Source organism: Phocoena sinus, chromosome 8 (genome assembly GCF_008692025.1).
Source record: "Phocoena sinus isolate mPhoSin1 chromosome 8, mPhoSin1.pri, whole genome shotgun sequence".
Lineage (NCBI taxonomy): Eukaryota > Metazoa > Chordata > Mammalia > Artiodactyla > Phocoenidae > Phocoena > Phocoena sinus.
In genome coordinates, this window is record NC_045770.1 from 7,613,642 (window position 1) to 7,629,319 (window position 15,678).

The 15,678-nt window shown below is 48.9% G+C and overlaps 2 protein-coding genes and 1 long non-coding RNA gene across 14 annotated transcripts in view; 1 reads left to right on the top strand and 2 right to left on the bottom strand.

Annotated features, from left to right (window-relative positions):
- FAM118B (family with sequence similarity 118 member B) overlaps nt 1-2,840 on the bottom strand; it is a 46,332-nt gene extending 43,492 nt beyond the window's left edge. For 5 of the 10 annotated variants that reach the window (XR_004350987.1, XM_032639285.1, XM_032639286.1 and 2 more), the window contains exon 1: nt 2,456-2,543. The gene's annotated coding sequence lies outside the window, so the exon portion shown is untranslated. Of the gene's footprint in view, nt 1-1,471; nt 1,743-1,861; nt 2,011-2,455; nt 2,544-2,585 lie in introns of those variants that run through there. The other 5 variants (XM_032639278.1, XM_032639283.1, XM_032639280.1 and 2 more) reach the window with 5 other exon arrangements.
- Nucleotides 2,583-10,051, top strand: RPUSD4 (RNA pseudouridine synthase D4). 3 transcript variants are annotated; one of them, XM_032639274.1, is made up of 7 exons: nt 2,583-2,824; nt 3,203-3,368; nt 4,630-4,831; nt 5,910-6,003; nt 6,078-6,222; nt 8,088-8,185; nt 8,651-9,313. In XM_032639274.1, the coding sequence occupies exons 1-7, from the start codon at nt 2,639-2,641 to the stop codon at nt 8,888-8,890; spliced, it is 1,131 nt and encodes a 376-aa protein (XP_032495165.1). In that variant the 5' UTR covers nt 2,583-2,638; the 3' UTR covers nt 8,891-9,313. The 3 variants fall into 3 exon arrangements, with proteins under 3 accessions (XP_032495165.1, XP_032495166.1, XP_032495167.1); XM_032639275.1 differs by having other exon boundaries at nt 2,608-2,824; nt 8,654-10,051; XM_032639276.1 differs by lacking the exon at nt 2,583-2,824 and adding an exon at nt 2,923-2,982 and having other exon boundaries at nt 8,651-9,173.
- On the bottom strand, nt 4,777-14,770 carry LOC116757525. Its single transcript, XR_004350988.1, has 5 exons — nt 14,598-14,770; nt 13,260-13,465; nt 10,840-11,711; nt 5,871-6,097; nt 4,777-4,908 (listed from the first exon to the last, which is right to left on the bottom strand). It is a non-coding gene; the product is annotated as an uncharacterized LOC116757525 (long non-coding RNA).
- Nucleotides 14,771-15,678: the final 908 nt, after the last annotated feature.

A 15,678-nucleotide genomic window follows, 5' to 3' on the forward strand; every position in this document is an offset into this window, starting at 1 on the left:
TTTCAAATCAACAAGTGGCCAGACTCAAAGGATAAACATTAAGGAACCAAACTTCTGTACCCACATTGGCTAAAGCTGTACTGTCATACCAAGCAAACAAAAACTCTGAATTCTTCAAATTTCTCTTACGAAGTTTCAACAAGAAAAACCTAAAAGTTCCTTCTCCAGAAAAAAAGAGACCAGTGTTTTTATGCCTAGGCACTATAGTGTGTGCCTTGGGTTAACCTGAAACCCAAGAACACAAGCTCTGTGTCACTGACCATGACATCTGAGTTGGTTCTTCATTTTGTTTCCTGCCACAGAAGGCCAATTCTGCAGGAACAGGGGTCACTTCTTGAATGCCATTAAGGACAGGTTAAGGCAGAAAAAGGCTCCCCAGCCCCCCCCAAACCATAAAAGTCCTACACCTAAAACAGGCTTGTAATTAATGTAACGATACGAATTTAAGTCCTGATGTCCAAATTTCAGAGTCCCTGGAAAGGAGTCTTCACATACTTATGTGACACGTGATGTGCGACTGCTTAGTGAAATTAGAACCTGGGTCTGGGACATTATCAGTAAAAGGTAGTAATTCTCAACTTCTCTAGATCTGTGTCTTTCCTGGGAATTTGCAGGGGGAAAAAACAGTAGGAGAGAAGCTGTTTCTCAATCTCCCTTCGAATTCTTCACATTTATACCCCAATCACCTCTCTTATTACAGAAACATACACAGGTCTTCTTTCCCCCTCTTTACAAATACATGTACTCCTACCTCCAATCTTTAGGTCAAAAATGGACAGAAATTAGATAATTCAAAATGTTCAGATACACCTAACCCATGCCTCTGATGCACTTCAGCCAGCCAAGGGATATTTGTGAATTTACTCTGTACCAGATGCGGGGGATAAAAAAAATGAATGAGTCCTTAAGGCACTCACAGTTCAACAGCAGCTGTCAATAGTACATGTTGACCCGTACAATTCAAAACCAATTCACACTCAAAGGACAGTACAGTGTAGGGAAAAACACCAGTGAACGGGGCTTCCCTGGTGGCGCAGTGGTTGAGAGTCTGCCTGCCGATGCAGGGGACACGGGTTCATGCCCCGGTCCGGGAAGATCCCACATGCCATGGAGCGGCTGGGCCCGTGAGCCATGGCCGCTGAGCCTGCGTGTCCGGAGCCTGTGCCCCGCAACGGGAGAGGCCACAGCAGTGAGAGGCCCGCGTACCGCAAAAACAAAAAAAACAACCAGTGAACGAAGCACAGCCTTTCTAATGAGCACTCAGATTGCAGCTTCCTAGCTGATTTCCCAGTTATCAAAGCCCTCTCCTTTTCAATCTGTCCTGCATTCAAATGCCAGATTCATTTCCAGAATTCCACTTCCAAGGAGTCTCTCTCCTGCTCTAGCATCTTCAAAGACTCCTCCCTACTTACCACATCTAGTTCAAACCCTTCTTCCAGTTAAAAGTCTTCTATAGGCTAGCTCCACTTACCTGTTCAACTTTATCTCAAGCTCTACAGGGCTCCCTTCTGCCAATCCCTTTTAGAGGGGTAGGACGCAAACTTAACTCCACTACCTCCTCTAACTCCTCAGGCAGCCTTCATCCTAAGCAGTCTTAAAAACCGTTTCCTCTATCGTCAGCACAGATCCGTTAATTTCCTGAGATGTCGTCAGGGTTCGGCATCAGCTTTCTTCTTAATAAATGGCAGGTCTGTTCCCAGGTTCTTTTAACATTACTATCCCAACCAGATGTTCCTCTTCCCTGCCACCCCTTAGTGAAGTCCCAGGGTCTTGACTTAGTGAAGTCCCTGGCAGTTTGGGCATGGGAGTCCCAACAATGCACCTTGTAAGAGAAGGAGAGGGTCTGGAGCAAGTTACAAACCAGGGATGGAGAAAACGAAGGAAGTGGCAAAGGGAAGGGAAGATTCCTGCTCTGCACTTTGTCTTTTCTTTGGAAGCAGTGGGGGGAGGGACGGAGGAGACGCCACGAAATGAATTCTTGAAGAAGGCAGAAGAAACTCAAGGTGCTCCCTAGGAAGAAAATATGGACCCGTGGATAACGGAAGGGCTCCCCATCACCCCTGGGAGAGAAGGACTAGTTACAACGTGAAACAAAGAGGTTGGGAGTCAGGAGATGAGGGGTGGAGAGCCTTCAGAGATCCCGCGTCTCCGAAGGTCGAGCGGTAAGGAAAAAAAAAAAGGACGCGAGGCGTCCCTCGAGGGATTGGCCGAGCACCCGGGACGTGGCTGCCAAAACGGACGAGGTGGGCGCCTCAGACGGCTCTGGGGCGAGTGTTCATGGGGCACGCTTCTCCCGGGGGCGGGGAGGCAGTTTTGAGTGGGGTCGTCTCTTAAAGGGAGAAACGGTTTCCCAAGATAGGGATCTCCGAGAACGGAAGCGCTGGGGACGCGGAAACGTTAAAGCGTTGAGGCACCGGCATTTCCCAGCCCCAACCCGGCTTCTCCACACACTCACCGCGTCTCCTCCGAACACAACCGCTCCAGTTGCAGCTACCGGCCAACGCAGCCGCACTTAGCGCGCATCGCCCCCACGTGACTCGCCCGGGACCCCGCCCCGACCGCCCCACGTGACCCTCAGGGCCCACCTACTCCTTCCTCCCTCTAGTCCGTCTTCTGTGCGTGGGCTTAGCTCGGCAAGATGGCGGTTCCTAGCTGTAGTGCGCCTGGCGTGTGGGTCCGGGGTTCCTGGCAGCGTCTGGGGAATCTCTTCACTTTCGTCTCAAAGCCACTTTGTTCCGCTGCAGCTGCCTCTCGGCCCCTGGATGCCCAGCGATTAGCGGAGAGGCTTCGAGCCCAGAAACAGGAACAAAAGACGAAGAAGCCGGTGAGCCCAGAAGGACCACAACTCCCAAGAGGCAGTGCGCTCACTGGTTTCCCAGGCCGGGAGGGAGGTGGGAGGGTCCTCTGACACATGTCAGGTAATCAATGTCGAGGACTTGTGGTGGGAGAACGGGGAGAAGGCGGAGTGGAGAGCTCAGAAGGGTGCGGTATCTTCCTGTGGGCTGGGTCTCTGGCTCCTGCCGACCCCGGCCCTAAGCACTACGTGGGTACAGGCGAGACACACCCACCCCTGCGCTCAAATTACTCGGGGACGGGGCGAGTCTAATGCAAAAATACAGGCATTCCCTTCCCAAATTCTCACCCAGACTTACTGAAAGTCCTCCCCACCAGGCATTTACCGTCGCTCCTTCTCTCCCCGCAGGTGCCCACAAACCCTGTTCAAAGGAGAGTGCAAGAACTACTGCGGTTCACAGAGCAGCTGCAGCGCGTCCACCCCAACGTGCTTGCTAAGGCGCTGAGCCGAGGACTTATCCACCAGGACAAGGACCTTGTGGTCATCAATAAGCCCTACGGTCTCCCTGTGCATGGTAAGCAGCATGTGGGGAAGGGAGGCGGGCCGCTGCTGCTTTGTGCTACACGTAGGGGCAACTCTAACATTACTCGGGGGGCTCTCTGAAGCCTTGCTTTCAAAGTGATTAAACTTTTGTGGGGTACTGTCCTCTGTGAGGAACCAGTAAGGACGCAGAGATAAATAAGACAGTCCCCACCTTCCAAACATCTGGCAGCCAGCAGTGACTTATGGAATTTCCTGTGTGCAGACCTCCACCGAGGATTGCTATAGAGAAGGACAAAGGCTGTGTGGTTCCTGTCTTCAGATTATTTTCCATCAGAACTGGGAAAGAGGACATAACATGTGTTGGTGTATACCTAACAAAACCCCAGGGTGCCTAGAACTTAATGGAAACCCTAATGTTTTTGAATAAATGTTAAATGTAGTCAGAGACAGCTAGGGTGAGTCAGGAAAGACTGATAGAAAAAAATGCATTTGTGGAAAGGGTTTTGCTGGGGGAATAGGCATATTTTAGCTAGAAGAACGAATGTTTTGGGGGGAGGTATGGAGAAGGTTGTACCTGAAAACAACGAATTAAATCAGACATTGCCGAGTGCTTTGTATGGTTTTTTTCTCTCTTGATCCTGCCAGTAGCTTGCCTTTCCGTTCCCCAAGAGATAACTATTATCAAGATATTTACATTTTATAGATGAGAAAACTGAAAGTTGGAAAGAGTAAGTAATCTGTCCAAGGTCAATGGCTAGTTGTGAGGGTCCATAGGATGGAACCCAGGAATGTCTCACCCCAAAGCCCAGCCTCTCAGCTCTTCTGTAATGCCTCAGGAAGGCCTCATGGTCTTGCATTTCTCACTAGGGTTTACTTGGCAAATTCTCAAGCCTTTGTTTATATAGTGAAATATCAGATCTCATCATTTTGGTTGCTAATTTTAGTGTGAGTACATAAATAGATTAAATATATATATATACACACACATATAGGTCTGAGGAGAAAGCCACCTGCTCTAGGATGGTGCTTTTTAAACTTTAATATGCATATGAGTCACTTGGGCCTTCTGTTAAAATGCAGATTTTGATTAATTAGTCTGGGTTGGAGGCCTGAGATTCCTTTCTAGCGAGCTCTCTGGGCAGACTGCTATGTTTCTAGTCCCTGGACCACAATTCAGTAATAAGGCTCTAGAAAGCATTTACTGTTAATCCAGTAAGGACTGTTGTCCCAGGTAGAGGTCTTTGGTGAGATCTTTTCCTGGCCGCTCAAACCTCTGGCTTTTTCCTTCTTAGGTGGCCCTGGGGTCCGGCTCTGCATCAGTGATGTACTGCCTGTCCTGGCGAAGATGCTTCACGGCCACAAGGCAGAGCCCTTGCATCTGTGCCATCGGCTGGACAAGGAAACTACAGGCGTAATGGTGTTGGCTTGGGAAAAAGACGTGGCGCATCAAGTCCAAGAGTTGTTTAGAACCCGTCAGGTGACAAAGAAGTACTGGTATGAAGCCCATTGATAGCGGTCGAGGTGGTGTAGGCACCCTTCCATCTATTCATCCGTTCCTAGAGCAGGAACTCCTAGTAATAGAAGGCACTGTAGTCAGACGTGTGGGCATATAAAAATTATAGGAAACAGGTTTAGTGCTTAGAATATTAGAGTCTGGTGGCATAGTGGTTCCTAATTATGGCTGTACATAAAAATTATTAAAAATTGATTATATGAGTATACATGATTTCATTCCTTTGGTAAAATGTCAGACAACAGCAGTAGTGTTAGGTCGTTAGAAAGGGTCAACTCATAGTTCCAACTCAGTGTAAGTATGAGAAAATGTGTCAGATAGCAGCCTGAACTGCTACCAGTCTGCGGTGGGGTGTCCAGGGTGTGCAATGTTATATCTGGGCTTGTGACTCCTGGGCCAGTGATTCTGTGTTAGGCCACCAAGTACCCAGGAGAGCTGACTGACTGACTGGAAGAGGCATGGACGTAAGGACAGATTAAAGAGTCTTCTGCCTGTCTGTGGTGTGATGGAGGGAAACCTCCAACAAGAGGGACTTACTGAGCTGTGGTTGGGATTCCTGTGACTTTTCTGAGCACAGTTCCTCTGTTTTATTGACCTGGCAAATAGGCAGGAGCGGTCCTGTGAAATTTTCACTCAATTCATTCATTTATTCATTTATTCCATACGCAGTTCGAACTTACCATCTTTTATTATTTAAAAAAGAAAAACAGGATACGAAACTGTATTACCCTAGTTTTACTTTAGGCTGTACATACTCATTTTTAAAGGCTGGATGAGTGACCGTGTTATTAATACAATCTTTTTCTTGTTTTTCTGTCTTTTCCCCAAATATTCTACAATCAGCACATATTAGTTTAGTTGTACAAAAGATAGGCTTATAAGGGTAGCGTCAAACTCTCAGGCTAAGCACTATACCAAGAGATCATTTGGGACCCTCTGATCTTAAGAACTGACCGCAGTAGTGCAGGAGGTCCAGAGTTAACACCTCTAAGTAGCCGATGCAAGGAGAGCCTCACTCACCTTTGTGGCTTAAGCAAGGGTCTGTGTGTGTCCCCTCAGGGCCATCACGATGCGCGTCCCGGTGCCCTCAGCGGGAGTCGTGGACATTCCCATCATTGAGAAGGAGGTGCAGGGCCAGGAACGACACCACAAGGTGGGTGAGCGCCTCCAGAGGGATGGGTTTGCTGCTCTTTCTTCGAAATTGTGTCCTGATTTCTTTGGCTCCAGATGACGCTGTCCCCGAGCTACTGCATGGACAATGGGAAGATAGTGAGGGTACGGACCAGCAGGAACGCACACCTGGCTGTGACTCAGTACCGGGTGCTGAGCAGCACCCTCTCCTCCGCCCTCTTGGAGCTCCAGCCTGTTACCGGTGAGGGTGCCAGTGTTCTGCAGTGGGTGGAGAAGCCCCACTGCCCCTCAGCTTCACCCAGGGCCTTGTGCCAGGCTCCGCCCCTCCCCTGAGCAGCTGGTATTATGGGGGCTCTGGGATTGCACCAGAGTGTGCTTCCAGTGCTGACCTGAGGCTGGGAGCTTCCATAGGGATGATTGTTAAAAACAGTAGGTAGGGGCTTCCCTGGTGGCACAGTGGTTGAGAGTCCGCCTGCCGATACAGGGGACGTGGGTTCGTGCCCCGGTCCGGGAAGATCCCACGTGCCGCGGAGCGGCTGGGCCCGTGAGCCATGGCCGCTGAGCCTGCGTGTCCGGAGCCTGTGCCCCGCAACGGGAGAGGCCACAGCAGTGAGAGGCCCGCGTACCACAAAAAAAAAAACACCAAAAAAAACAGTAGGTAGCAGAAGGATACAAATAGTTTGCTTTAGGCAGACTCCTACTCTTAATCAGTTTCCTGGGTGGGTGAGAAATATTCAGTTAAAATGATAGAATAAATCAATTCTTCCCTTCAAAAAATAATAAGTAAATAAATGGTTTGCTTATGTTTATTTAAAAATTTGCAAATTGATTCCTCAAAAAATGAAGCATAGGATTACCCTATGATCCAGCAATTCTGCTTCCTGTATATATGCAGAAGAATTGAAAACAGGGATTCAAAGAGATATTTGTACACTGGTGTTTATAGCAGCACTATTCACAATAGCCCAAAGGTGAAAACAACCTACGTGACCATCAACAGATGAGTGGAAAAACAGAATGTGGTACATCATGCACTGGAATGTAATTCAACTTTAGAAAGGAAGGAAATTCTGACACATGCTGCAGCATGGATAAACGTTAAGACATTATGCTAAATGAAACACAAAAGGACACGTACTGTATGATTCCATTTATATGAGATACCTAGAGTAGTCAGATTCATAGAGACAGATAATAGAGTAATGGTTACCAGGGGCTGGAGAGAGCAGGGGGCGGGGAGTTATTGTTAACTGGGTACGGAGTTTCAGTTGGGGGCAATGGAAAAGTTCTGGAGAGGGACTGTAGTAGTGATTGCACAACAATGTGAATGTACTCAGTGCCACCGAACTGCACTCTTAAAAGTGATTAAAATGGGACTTCCCTGGTGGCGCAGTGGTTAAGAATCCGCCTGCCAATGCAGGGGACACAGGTTCGAGCCCTGGTCCGGGAAGATCCCACATGCCGCAGAGCAACTAAGCCCATGCGCCACAACTACTGAGCCTGCGCTCTAGAGCCCGCGAGCCACAACTCCTGAGCCTGCAAGCCACAGCTACTGAAGCCCACACGCCTAGAGCCCGTGCTCTGTAATGAGAGAAGCCTCCACAATGAGAAGCCCGTGCACCGCAACGAAGAGTGGCCCCAGCTCGCCGCAACTAGAGAAAGAAGACCCAACGAAGCAACGAAGACCCAATGTAGCCAAAAATAAATAAATAAATTTATATTAAAAGAAAGGATTAAAATGGTAAATTTTAGGTACATTTTGCCACAGTAAAAAAAAAATGTACAAAGCAATACTATTTAGTGTTATACAACACAATTATTAAAAAAAAAAAAAAAAAGCATGGCAATGATAGACACCAAGTAGATAGCAGTGGTTATCTGTGGTGGAAAGAACTGTGGTGGTGAGGGGTACTTAGAGGCTTAACAGCATTTATAATGTTTATTTCCTAATAGCCTATTGTTTGTTATATTATTCTTTATACCTTATTGTAGTTGGGGCTTTGCCCGTTTTACTGTCCTTTGGTTTAATATGGTTAGAAGCAGATGCCACCAGTGGTATTGTTTCAATAGCTACTCCTAAGTTTCCTCCGTCTCGTTTTTTTAAAGGAATAAAACATCAGCTTCGAGTTCACCTGTCTTTTGCATTGGATTGCCCGATCCTTGGTGACCACAAGTACTCAGACTGGAACAAGCTGGCCCCCCAGGTAATACACGTCTGACCCAATATGCAGCAGAATAAGGGGGAGAACTTATGCTTTCCCCTTGTTAAGCCCCTGAAGTGAGTCACAGCAAAGATGTGTTGATTGTCTTCCGACACAGTACCATGCTAGTTATCTAGCTTCTGGAGAAATTGAGAAGCAGTTAGGAGACTTTCTGAAGGCTCAAAGCAGGCTTTCATGCTACAGCGAAAGAGCCTTGGTGGGAACTTTGTTTTTTGCTGTTACAGCCCATTCTCTTGGAAAGCCAGAGAATTGGCCAAGGAGGGCTTCCCTGGTGTGATGGGTTTTCTCATACATGGGCTCTGAACTCTTCCTAGAAATGGCCCCAAAGCAGGCTGTCCATCACTGTGTCTTCTGGGAGTTAGTGAGGGGGCCCCTTGAGTGGAGGTCTTCTGCCCCCGCACACTGGAGCTGTTGGCCTTGCGCTCACGAGCTCTTTCCTCTGCACAGAAGCTGTCCGCCTGCATCCTGAAGAAGCTGGGGCTGCGGCAGTCCAAGGCCCGTCACATCCCCCTTCACCTGCATGCTTGCCAGCTGACTCTGCCTGCCCTGCAGGCCGGGAAGGAGGAACTCAACTTGGTCTGCAAGCCTCCTCGATATTTTGTCCATTCCCTGCGCCGTCTGGGCTTAAAGATGCCGAGTCGGGATCAAAATGGGGACGAGCAAGCCACACACTCAGGAGCACAGTGAAGACAGTTGGGCAGTTTGCCCTGAATTCTCTCTGTTTAAGGGACTCTGCTAACTTCTCACTTGGGACAGACTCCAGAAGAGCCAGGTGTGATGAGTTGAAGAAACAGCTGCTTCAGGGCTCTTACTGGGGACTAGTGTCTGTTTTTCGACACTGGCCACATGCTGGGAAAGCCAGCAGGCAGTCTCCCTGCTTCAGAGTGGAAGAGAGCTCAGGACCAGGAGAACTAAAGCACAGAATCTGTGATCAGGAACTGTTTTTACCCAACAATAAAGCTCTTGGTCTATCAGGAAAGTTCCTGTGGTTGGAGAGAACATAATGGTGGTCTAGCTCATAGAGATGCAGAAGCAGCTTCTGCTGTCCTCGTGGAGCTGCAGGATCTATCAGCAAAGCCTTCCTGCTTTATTTGTTCAGTCTCAGATTTTGTAGCCAGCGATTATAGACTACAAGGATTCCCTTCAGCCTCAGCTCGGGCCCCTTACTGTGCTAGTGACTGTGGAGCCTGTGAAGGGGTGTTCAGTGAGCAAGCAAAGCAGGTGTAAATGGCAGGCAGGTAACAAAAACGAGTGGAACAAGCAGGGTGTAAGGCCATGGTGGGGAGCACCCACATGTCTAAAGAGGGCAGTTGTAAGCTCCAGCTGAGGGTTGCTCTGTGGGAACAGATTTTCTAACTTTTAAAATTATTTATTTATTTATTTGGCTATACCAGGTCTTAGTTGCGGCACGCGGGATCTTTGTTATGGCCTGCAGGATCTTTAGCTGTGGCATGCGAACTCTTAGTTGTGGCATGTGGGATCTAGTTCCCTGACCAGGGATCAAATCCGGGCCCACTGCATTGGAAGTGCAGAGTCTTAACCACTGGACCACCAGGGAAGTCCTAACTTTTTTCAGAGAGTCAGGAAACCCAGATATTTATGTGAAATCTCCCAGTATATTGCTAACTAAATCAGAATTTAAAAAAAAAACACTTGGATAGCCAAGCAGAACATATTTGTAGGTTGGATTTGGTCTGCAGGCTGCCTGTTTGCAATCTAAAGAATGGTGTAGGGCTTCCCTGGTGGCGCAGTGGCTGAGAGTCCGCCTGCCAATGCAGGGGTTACGGGTCCGTGCCCCAGTCTGGGAAGATCCCACATGCCGCGGAGCGGCTGGGCCCGTGAGCCATGGCCGCTGAGCCTGCGCGTCCGGAGCCTGTGCTCCGCAACGGGAGAGGCCACAACAGTGAGAGGCCCGCGTACCGCAAAAAAAAAAAAAAAAAAAAAAAGAATGGTGTAGAAGTTTGAGGAAAGGGATCATCTTGAAAGTTCTGGATCAGTAGTTGACATTTTAGCTCCATGTAGCATCTGTCCTTTCTAGACTAGGGGATGGCTTTGATTAATCTGTAAATATGTGGTTGTGAGGGGGCTGCCGGTGTTTTGAATCTCCTTTGTTTTGGAAGCAAGCCTATCCTTGGGTCTCAGGGGGAGATGCTGAGCCGAGCACCCCGCGGGAGGAAGTTATCTCGGCCATCCAGCTAGCTCCCATCTTATTTCTTGCAACAGTACCATCTTGCAAACAAATACACCTCATGTTACTTTGGCTGAGCTGAGAAAACTCGGAGTGACAGCACAGTTGGGGAGAAGCCCCAGGAACAGTCGTTAGGTGTTCTTTCTGTGTTGATAATACAGCTTTCTAAAAACCCACTTTCCTGTTTCCATGATGCCTTTTACCATGCATGATGGATTGAACTTTAAAAGCACAGATGAAATAACTGTCCAGTAAGTCCCCTACATACGAACGAGTTCCGTTCTGAGAGCACGTTTGTAAGTCCAATTTGTTCGTAAGTCCAACAAAGTTAGCCTAGGTACCCAACTGACACAGTTGGTTATATAGTACTGTACTATAATAGGTTTAAAACACTTTTCACACAAATAATACATAAAAAATAAACATTTTAAATCTTACAGTCCAGTACCTTGAAATGTACAGTAGTATACAGTCCAACAGCCGGCATCCAGGGGCTGGCATCGAGTGAAGAGGCAAGAAGAGTTACTGACTGGAGGAGGGAGAGGAGGCGGGAGGCGGTGGAGCTGAAGGATCGTCAGCAACAGGAGACGGAGGGCAAGCTGCAGTACCAGCTACATCACCACTGCTTTTACTCTTGCTTCCAGACATCTTGAGCTTGAAATAAAGACACTGCACTCCTCTCTTCAGTACTATACGGTAAAGTACACAGACGCACAGCCACTTACAGGGGATGCAGGCGTGTGACAATGTACGCCAGACACGTGAACTCACTTACGTGATTGGACATGCAGACGCACGTTCGCATCTTTGTAAGTTCGCAACTTGAAGGTTTGTATGTAGGGGACTTACTGTATTTGTTTCTGTAAGGCCTAAAACCGTTGGCTGTTGTTTCTGTTTCTAGTAAACCACGCTCCTCGAGATAAAGGTACAAGAACGTGACACTTGGAAAATACTGATAATTGACTTTGAATTGGGGAGGCAATTGAAGAAGACCCCTGGTTTTGTGAGTGAGTGGAGAAACCCCAGGAACCTGGGAACCGCCCCCAAAGGGACCAGGCAGTCCAGATGTAGGGCAGCCCGGGCTGCAGGTGTCGGCTGGAAGAGGTGGGACAGCACCAGCCTGCAGCAGTCTGCTCGCGGCATTCCCGACTGCTGGGCGGCTAGGGCAGGGCGCGGAGTGACAGTGCTCTCCCCTTACCTGTCTGTGGTTTCTAAGTCTTGCTGGGTATAGCAGTTATCCAGGATAATCTAAGAGAACTTTTATCCCAGGTTGGCGTGGCCTGGGAAGGTGGGCTACATCCAAGGGAGGCTGGAACATGCCTAAAATGAAATATTGGTTAGAGCCAGTGAAAAGGTTGGATTTGGTATTAAATCATATAATTAATAAGAAAGTAGTTTTTCATTCTTTTTATTAAAGTTCTACATGCACATGATCTTTTTAAAAATCAAGAATTAAAAGGCTTATAATGAAAAACCGTGTCCCTTGCCCATCTGGGCTTTTATTTTTAGCTTCCCCACAAATGCCCACTGTGAGCCTCTGGGAAGAGCCAGCTGCTTTGCTTAGGAGGCTGTAGGGCAGACTCACCCCAGCACTCCCCACCTGCTGCTCGCCAGCTAGGTTTTTTCCAGGCTGGGCACCCGCCAGCCTGAGCCGGCAAGGTACTCTCCTCAATCATCACACCGTACCTTGTCTTTACATTTAGAACCCATCTCTCCTGCTCTGCCTCCTTGCTCGCTTTGATTCCGTACACTCCTCTCGCATCTCCTCACTTGATTCCCTTCCAGGCTCCTTGAAGGGCTCCGGCCTCAGGGCTCTGTCTGTGCATCCAGTTTCTCACCCAGGTGACCTGGCAGCTGAGCTGGATCGGCTTTGGAAACCTCCGCCTGTATGCTGCTGCCTCTAAATCGCTCTCTGACCTTGGTCTCTCCTGTGAGCTCCTGATCTCTATATCCATTTGCCCGTGGGCATCACCCCTTGAGATTCTCTACCGGCCCCCCAGATCGTGCTCACACCGCTCGTCTTCTCTCTCCAGACCTGGTCGTCCTCTCCTGCTCTTGCCTTAGTTAAATGGTATCACCACTGTCCTGGGAATCACCCTCAACTCCTCTCTCACATCTGCCCCCAAATCCAGTTAGTCACCAAGTCTGCTCTCCTTCCCTCTAAACCCCTTCTCTGAATATGCACTTACGTCCTACTTCCCCGGGCACCAGTGTCACCCTCCCCAGCCTTCAACCACGACGGGATAGAGGGGGAAGGTGGAGTGGCAGAGCCGGTAAGAAGTAGGGTCACAGGCAACCTGCTCGTCCCCACAGAAACCAAGCTCAGGGTGTGCTGGGACCATCCTGGGTCCCTGGGCTCTGGACAGTGGAGGGCTGGTGTAACTACGACAGAACACCGCAAAACACACCCCCATGTTTTCTCAGTCGGCTGCCCTTGGCGCTCTGGGCCACTTTTAGCTAGAGCTCCCAGTAGGATGTACAGACACGGCCTTCTGTCTGTGCTTGTGCGGAGCATGCCCTGTGGGTGCAGACACCTCTTCCCCCAGTGGGACGGACAGTGCAGTGTACTTCCCACACCACCTGCCCAGAGTGAGGCCAGACTCCACAGGTTAAGGGCACGGTGCTGCACGGGACTCCTGTCCAGACACCAGCTGCAAGCCCGCGGGTTCCCAGGCCACCGCACTTCCGACTAATCAAGGGGAGGAATGAGCTTTCCACGGCCCTCTTAGGGTCCCTGGCTGGGTCTAACAATTGAACTGACAGATTAACAGGAGAAAAGCATACAAATTTATTTGATAACAAGTTTTACGAGGCATGAGAGTTTTCATAAAGAAATGAAGACCCAGAGAAACAGACCCAGAAAAATACCTGTGTATTTTCACGCTAGCTTTGATGAAGAGTGGCCCATCAGGGAGGAATGTGATGGGTTAGGGGGAGGAAGTAGTTGTAGTAACTGGGGGAAGCTTCACAAGGCCTGTTAGTTAGGATTCTTCTTGGCGACTCAGTCTTTGGAGATACGGATGCTCCTTTTCTCCAGGTATGGGGAGGGCACCTCTCACATGAGGGTTTATGACCTGTTTCAGGGAAGAAGGGCAAGGAGAGGAGGAGGTCAAAATGAGTTTCCTGCTTCTGCTGTTTTCTCAAACTTCTTCAACTTAAAATATTCAAGGTGCCAGATTTTGGGGTAGCATGTCCTCAACCCCATCACCAAATAGCTAAAAATTCAGGGGTTCCTGCTACCTCCTCAAGCTCAATAATCTTCTAGAATGACTCCCAGAACTCAGGAAAGTGCTATACTTACTATTACAGGCTTATTACAGCAATAAAAGAATACAAATCAGGACCAGCCAAAAGAAGAGACTCATGGAGCAAAGTCTGGGAGGGTTCGAAATATGAAGCTACCATGGCCTCTCCCGGGGGAGTCAGAACGCATCACCCTCCTGGCACACGGATGTGTATTGCCAACCATAAAGGTCATGTAGCTTCAGTGCCTGGAGTTTTTACTGGGGTGTCATCATGTAGGCTTGATTGATTACATCACTGGCCACTAGTAATTGAACTCAATCCAACTCCCCTTTCCATCTCGGAGCCCGAACCCTCTAATCACAAGGTTGGTCTATTGACATGGCCTCCACCCTGACACGCCCCACGGGTTACACAAATTGTCAGGGCCCCACCGTGACTAACGAAGACACTCCTATCATTCGAAGGATTTAGAGGCTTCCTTCCAGGAGCCAGGGACAAAAGCCAGGCAAATTCCTTACTATACAACTTTGTTTCCCCTCTGTACCCCCAGTTCCGAGTCATCTCTCCATGTCCTATATAGGGACCCCTTCACCTGTCTCCTTGGTGGCTGTCTGTATAGATGCCTCCATCAGCTGGGGCCTTAGGCTCCTCTTGGACCAGCGGTCTTGAGATATTTCTGTTCACTTCCTCTCTCGAACACCACGTGGTGCACTCTTACGTGCTACGATCCACAGCGTAGATTAAATCCCTGGGGTTTTCATCAGGGGTGATCACACAGTAGGGTGAATCTTCTTTTGGGGGGATTTTCTATGCTATGTGTTCACAGTTACAGTAAACATGTCCTAAATACACAGGTACCCCATGCCTTCCAGCCCACGTCAGTCCATACACGTGTGTACTCCACACACACCACAAGTCCACGCTTCATATCACCTCCCTTTAACACTCCCCCCAACTCACCTCATTGCCACTCTTCACACCTGTGGGGCTCTTGACCTGCCGCTGCTCGCACTGTGGACTCCTCAGCGGGTGTGTGCAGACTGTCTTGTGGGAGCCAGACTGGGAGCGGGGAGACTGGTGAAGAGGCCCACGCCATGGCCCAGCTGACAAGTGACGGTGGCTGCACTAGAGTGGGGCCCTGGGCGCGCAGTAAACAGGCTCAAGATACAGCTGGGAAGGAGCATGGGTAGAGCTGATTAGGGGTTGACGTGGGTGGGGTAGGAGGAGCGTCTAGGGTGCCTCCCAGGGAGCCTGTCTGAGTGGTGGAGTAGATGAGGTGGGTTGACAATAAAAGGGGGAGGAAGAGGTTTGGGGTGGCCGTCCCAGTCCTATGTCAGTGCTGTTACACATCCACGCATCCAAGAGGGAGGAGCGGAGGGTGGCGGTTACCCCGTGTCCCCAGAGCACCGCAAGGTGTGCCCATCTTCATCATTCCACACTTACTACAGCGCATCCTAACCATTACCTGTAATCATGTCTGCCTTCTCCCAGCCTGTGAGCTTCCCGGGGGCAGGCACCAGGGCTTTCATCTTTGTGTCTGGCCCCCAAGCCCTATATCTGTAAACCCTTGTAAAGTGGCTACTGAACAGAGAGGCAGCCCTAGGTCTGTGGTAGCTCTCAGGCTCTGGAGCCAGATGGGCTCTGGGTTCAAATGGCGCTGATATTTATTTGGTACGACCGTGGGTAATTTATTTAACTTATCAGAGCTTCACTTCATGCACCTTCAAAATGGGTATAATAATAGTACCTCTATGACACAGATATTTTAAGGATTAATTGAAATAATTCATGTTAAGTTCCCAGAAGAGTTCCTGACACGGCAAGCGCCCAAGTAATGTAATGTTAGATAAAAGCAGGTTAAATTTGCCATTTTTATTGAGGTAAAATTCACATGCTTCATATAAAATTCATCCGTTTAAAGTGTAAAATTCAGTGGTTTTTGTATATTCCTAGAGTTGGACAACTATCACCCCAGTCTAATTTTCGAATATTTTCATCCTCACGAAAAGAAACCCGATATCCATTTGGCAGTCACTCCCCA